The following is a 5,000-nucleotide window of genomic DNA, read 5'->3' on the forward strand; positions in this document are numbered from 1 at the left end:
TACATATCCACTCCCCACCACCCCAATAAACAAAACGCCCCTCCCCACCCCACCTGCACCCACAACCCACAACCTATTTAACCCCACTCCTTCGCCAGGTACTCTTCTTCATCAACGGCGAGCCAGCAGAACCCGAGCTCTCCTCCCGGTACAGTGTCCATCGCCAGGCCAGTACGAGTGAGCACGCGGTGTCCCATATACTGACGGTGCAAAATGCCCGGCTGGAGGACTCAGGGGTAGCCGAGTGCTTCATTAACCTCGAGGAATTTGGCTCAGCGGTCGTTGAGGTCGAAGGTAGGTTGGTTCCTTACATCCATGGTAGTAGATGGAAGGCACCTGGTTAGACGATCCTTTTAGTGGATCGTTGTGGATGGTTAGGAGCTAGGGGCTGGATTCATTAACGACCGATTGTAAGGCATTTACCAGCGGTTAATTACCAGCGCGTTTATCAGCCATGGGAAAATGGGATCAATTAAGCGATGATAAGTCGCCTGGTAAAGGTAAATCAATTCCGCCAATCAGCGAGCGCCTTACATGATTCTTCAGGCTCCTTTGACCAATCCCGTGGCATGTAAACAAAGCCTGATCCAGCAGCGAAATGTTCTTGTTTCAAGAAAGAAATGATAAAGATTTCCTCCGTGAAAAATTATTTTTTTTATATAAATTCATTTCCTCGAAAGCATCTTTTATTGCATGATCTTATGGATTATATATAATGTAATAGTTTTCAAGAAACATATTATTATTATTTTTTTTATAGATTGCAGTCAAAACATAAGAAACAATGGCTCCACGCAATGGATGCGTTATTTGTATCCTTTTCCAAAAAGGAATGCCAATAAAATCTTTCAAATGAATATAATTATGAATAATTGTATATAAATTAATGCAAACACAAAAATAAAGAAACAGTTAGGTGCAGCTTGTACTTTCTTCGATATAAATATAGTATGATAAAGAAGTGCAATTTATTTTTAAAAATCAAACATAAATTGGAATGATTATTATGTGTTCTTTAAAGACCTCCCTGGCTATTTGTTAATCCAAACCGTCCTGCTTATCATTTGTGGAGCTTGTATTTTGCCATAGGTTCAATAGGAGTAGAGGCCACTTCAATCGTTTATTGAACTCTAACGTGTGAATCGCCAATTATTGAATCAAATAACATTTATTTATTTATAAATTGACATTTGTTTTTTCAACTATGTCATAGAAATGAAATATGCTTGAATTCGTCAAATTATTAATTCCAAGTATTATTTTAAATGTTATTGTAGGCCTATGACTTTCTGCAAGTTTACCCTAGGCTGCGTGAACATTATTCTCGCTTATTTCCTGTTAATTTTCTATATTTTTGTCAAGTTCATATGAAAATGAACAGTTGCCATCATTCTGATCATAATAGGTGTACATCGAAACTAAAGTGTCGCCTTAAATGTTGATTTTTTGCTGAGATAAAGCCTGAGGAGAGAGTCGTCGCTGTAGTTGCCAGTGGACATACCAGTGCTCCAATCACTGGTAAATTTAGCATTGTATCTATCATGGTAAGTTGTTCACAAATACCAATGCGGTCTGTTTACCATCGCAATTATAGTTAAAAGCGTATTTATCATGGTAAGTGCGTTGATGAATCCAGCCCCTGGCGGGATGCTCCCTCAGAGGGCCCGAGTTCAATTCACTGTCAGGAAGGTAAAATTTGTATTTCTATATTAAAAGGCGTTACGGCATTCTACCACCTTTCACACACACACACACACACACACAAATAAAATATCATTATCATCATAATGACGTGACCTTTTCCAACCTCCCTGTATATGTCCCCCCTATAGAAGCGGATTCAGTCGTGCCAACGCGCCCTGCCACAGATGACCTGGATTTCGAGGAGCCAACTTTGCCCCCGGGAAGGATCATTGACCTCGTGGGACCTGCTTTGGTGGAGGCTGGGTCAACGCTCACGCTGACCTGCCTCGTTAGTCCTGTCATGCAAGAGGTGAGGGTGAGGGTGAGATTGAGAGAGAGGGTGAGGGTGAGAATGAGAGAGAGGGTGAGGGGAGGGTGAGGGTGAGATTGAGAGAGAGGGTGAGGGTGAGGGTGTGAGAGAGGGTGAGGGTGAAGGTGAGAGTGAGAGAGGATGAGGGTGAGGATAAAGGTGAGCGTGAGAGAGAGGGTGAGGGGGAGGGTGAGGATGAGAGAGAGAGAGAGAGAGAGAGAGAGAGAGAGAGAGAGAGAGAGAGAGAGAGAGAGAGAGAGAGAGAGAGAGAGAGAGAGAGAGAGAGAGTGAAGATGAGGGTGAGGGTGAGGGTGAGGGTGAAGATGAGAGAGAGAGAGAGAGAGAGAGAGAGAGAGAGAGAGAGAGTGGAGATGAGGGTGAGGGTGAGGATGAGTGTGAGGGTGAGAGAGAGGGTGAGAGTGAGAGAGAGAGGGTGAGAGTAAGAGAGAGGGTGAGAGAGAGGGCGATAGATAGGGTGAGAGTGAGAGAGAAGGAGAAGAAGAAGAGAGAGACGCCTCCCCTTCTTAATCACCTAACTAGTTAGTTCCTTTACCCACCAACCTTATACATAAACACCTTAACTAACTCACTTACTCATCTACCTGTTTCTCCCACCCCTCCCCCCCTTCTAAGGTCGTGGTGTTGACTCACGACGTGTTCTTACTGCAAGTCGGCGACTCGCGTATCACGAACGACCCACGAGTGGAAATCGTATCCGGAACAAGCAAGGACGGAACCAGGGTCATCTTCCTGAGCATTGAACAGGTAAGGTTTGTGTTCTTATGTACGTGGGTGTGTGTGTGGAGGGTGTGGGTGTGGGGGTGTGGGTGGGGTGTGGGGGGTGTGGGGGGGTTGTGTGGGGTTGAGGGTGGGGGGAGAGGGGTGTGTGTGGGGGGTGAGGGGTTGTGTGTGTGGGGGGTTGTGTGTGGGGGTGTTGTGTATGTGGGGGGGTGGGGGTTGTGTGTGTGTGGGGGTTGTGTGTATGTGTGTGGGGGGGTTGTTTGTGTGTGGGGGGTTGTGTGTGTGGGAGGGGGTCGTGTGTGTGTCTGTGTATGTGAGTGTGTTTGCATATATGCATGTATTGGGATGGCCTTTATTTACGGCGTATGACCAAGCAAGAAAACATGACGCAACCCCGAAGAGGAAAAAAAGTACCAGAAGTCTATGTAAGATTAGGGAGCCAGCGCCACCAACGAGATCCGAGGTTGGATTGGAGGAAACGTTGAAGATTAGGATTGGATTCCAATGGGGATAGACTCCAACTTGTTGCTTATTATGCTAATAGGATTACAGGATATGTGAAGGAAGGAGATACGAAGGACCTGTGTAGTAAGGGGTGTGAATAAGTTTATTTGACACGTTCCGCATTATATATTCATAAAAAATGCGTGACCAAGTGAAGTTATATAGTATTCTTCATACCTTTTTCTACATATGTCAAAATTTATCAGGTTTTTCCCTAACATTGTGATCTGTGAAAAGACAGCATAGGACATGAAGAGAATTTCGGAGCTCTACGGTACATGGTTATCCAATGTAAAGGGAGCAACTATAAAGATGTAGGCATGTATTAATAAGTGGAGAGAAGGCCATGAAGACGCAGGCATAACTGTACTAGTAAGTGGAGAGAAGAACATGAAGATACAGGCATATACATGCCAGTCAGTGGGCAGAAGCTGGAGATGTAGTTCCGGTTTAGATAATTGGTATGAACAGTGCAGAAGGACGAGGGAATAACATCAAATATTCGAATAAAGAGTACAAGCCAGGTGGAACCGTTGGAGGAACCGGTATAGAATAATACGAGAGAAATCATATAAAAATAGTGGTTGTACTTGCTTTGCTTTACAAGGAAGAATGACAGGCTAATAATATTCACTACTATTTGCAATCGAAACCCTTACATAGCCTACGGTCACTATGAGATTTCATACCATATGCAAAAAAGACTTAATTTTCCCACATGTTACATAATTAGAGGTGGAAGCACTACTGTTTACACTACCACAGGTATAATGGCCCACAAGTACGCGTGAATTCTCCTGTATGGGCGGACTGGTAACAGCTGAAGTTTATTAGAATGCTAATCTCCTTACTTACTTACTCTTGCTTACTCTCCTCCGTTTCTTAGATTAAAAAATATCTTTTAAGACGTAAAACTTGATAAGTAGACCATTAACATTTTTGTATATAAAAAAATAAATAAAAGGACTTTCGAGCTTATTAATTTGGTAATAATTCATCTATAGAATATTTCCTGGACTGAGAGCCACCAACTAGGATGTCGAGAGGAGTGCCATGAATACCACGGAGATAAGGCCATTCCCGGAGGCGACAAAGAGAGGATTTTTTGCACAGGAGACGAAAAGGCATCGCTGGTTGAGTGGGATTACGAAAAGGGTTGAACATCGGTCCTTATAAGAGGGGGGGAGGGGGAGGGGGTAGCCTGCAAGAAAAAAAGAAAGAAAGAAAAAAAAGAAAGAAAAAAAGAAAAACAAACAAACAAACAAAGAAAGAAAAAAAAAACAACAACAAAGAAAGAAAGAAAGAAAGAAAAAGATTAAGAAGATGAAGAAGGGGTTGCTGCGAATAAGGCACGCGGGAAGGAGATAATCTGATTATGTGAGACGGAAATTACAAGAGCTTGAGGCTGTTTGGATCGAGATGGAGAAGGAGACGAGAAAAGAGATGGAAAGACACGGTGGAGAAGAATATGGTTGCATTGGCGAGGGAGTATGCCCAGGATTGGAAACGATGGCGTTTATCTTCATTGTGGTTACCTTACTTAAGGCAAAAATAAAAGCGAAAGGGAAAGATTGATATTCTTGTTAAAGTGCTTATTCACTTTAAATCCTTTCTAATGTCATTACGCTTTTATCTGAAATCCTTAAAAATCTCATTTGGTACTTACTCTAGACCCTTAAAAGTCTTATGAGGTTCTTGTCCTGAAGTCTTAAAAATCTCATAAGGTTCTTACCCTAAACCCTTAAAAATCTCATTACGTTTT

General features: G+C 42.8%; 1 protein-coding gene across 1 annotated transcript in view; it reads left to right on the forward strand.

Annotated features, from left to right (window-relative positions):
* Positions 1–5,000, forward strand: part of LOC122246883 (uncharacterized) — a 115,029-nt gene that overhangs the window by 65,580 nt on the left and 44,449 nt on the right. The window contains 3 exon segments of the mRNA XM_086534326.1: positions 99–294; positions 1,833–1,993; positions 2,627–2,758. Of these exon segments, the coding sequence (XP_086390452.1) occupies positions 99–294; positions 1,833–1,993; positions 2,627–2,758 (489 nt within the window).

Source organism: Penaeus japonicus, unplaced genomic scaffold (genome assembly GCF_977035675.1).
Source record: "Penaeus japonicus unplaced genomic scaffold, GWHDUDI00000001_assembly GWHDUDI00000041, whole genome shotgun sequence".
Taxonomy (NCBI): Eukaryota; Metazoa; Arthropoda; class Malacostraca; order Decapoda; family Penaeidae; genus Penaeus; species Penaeus japonicus.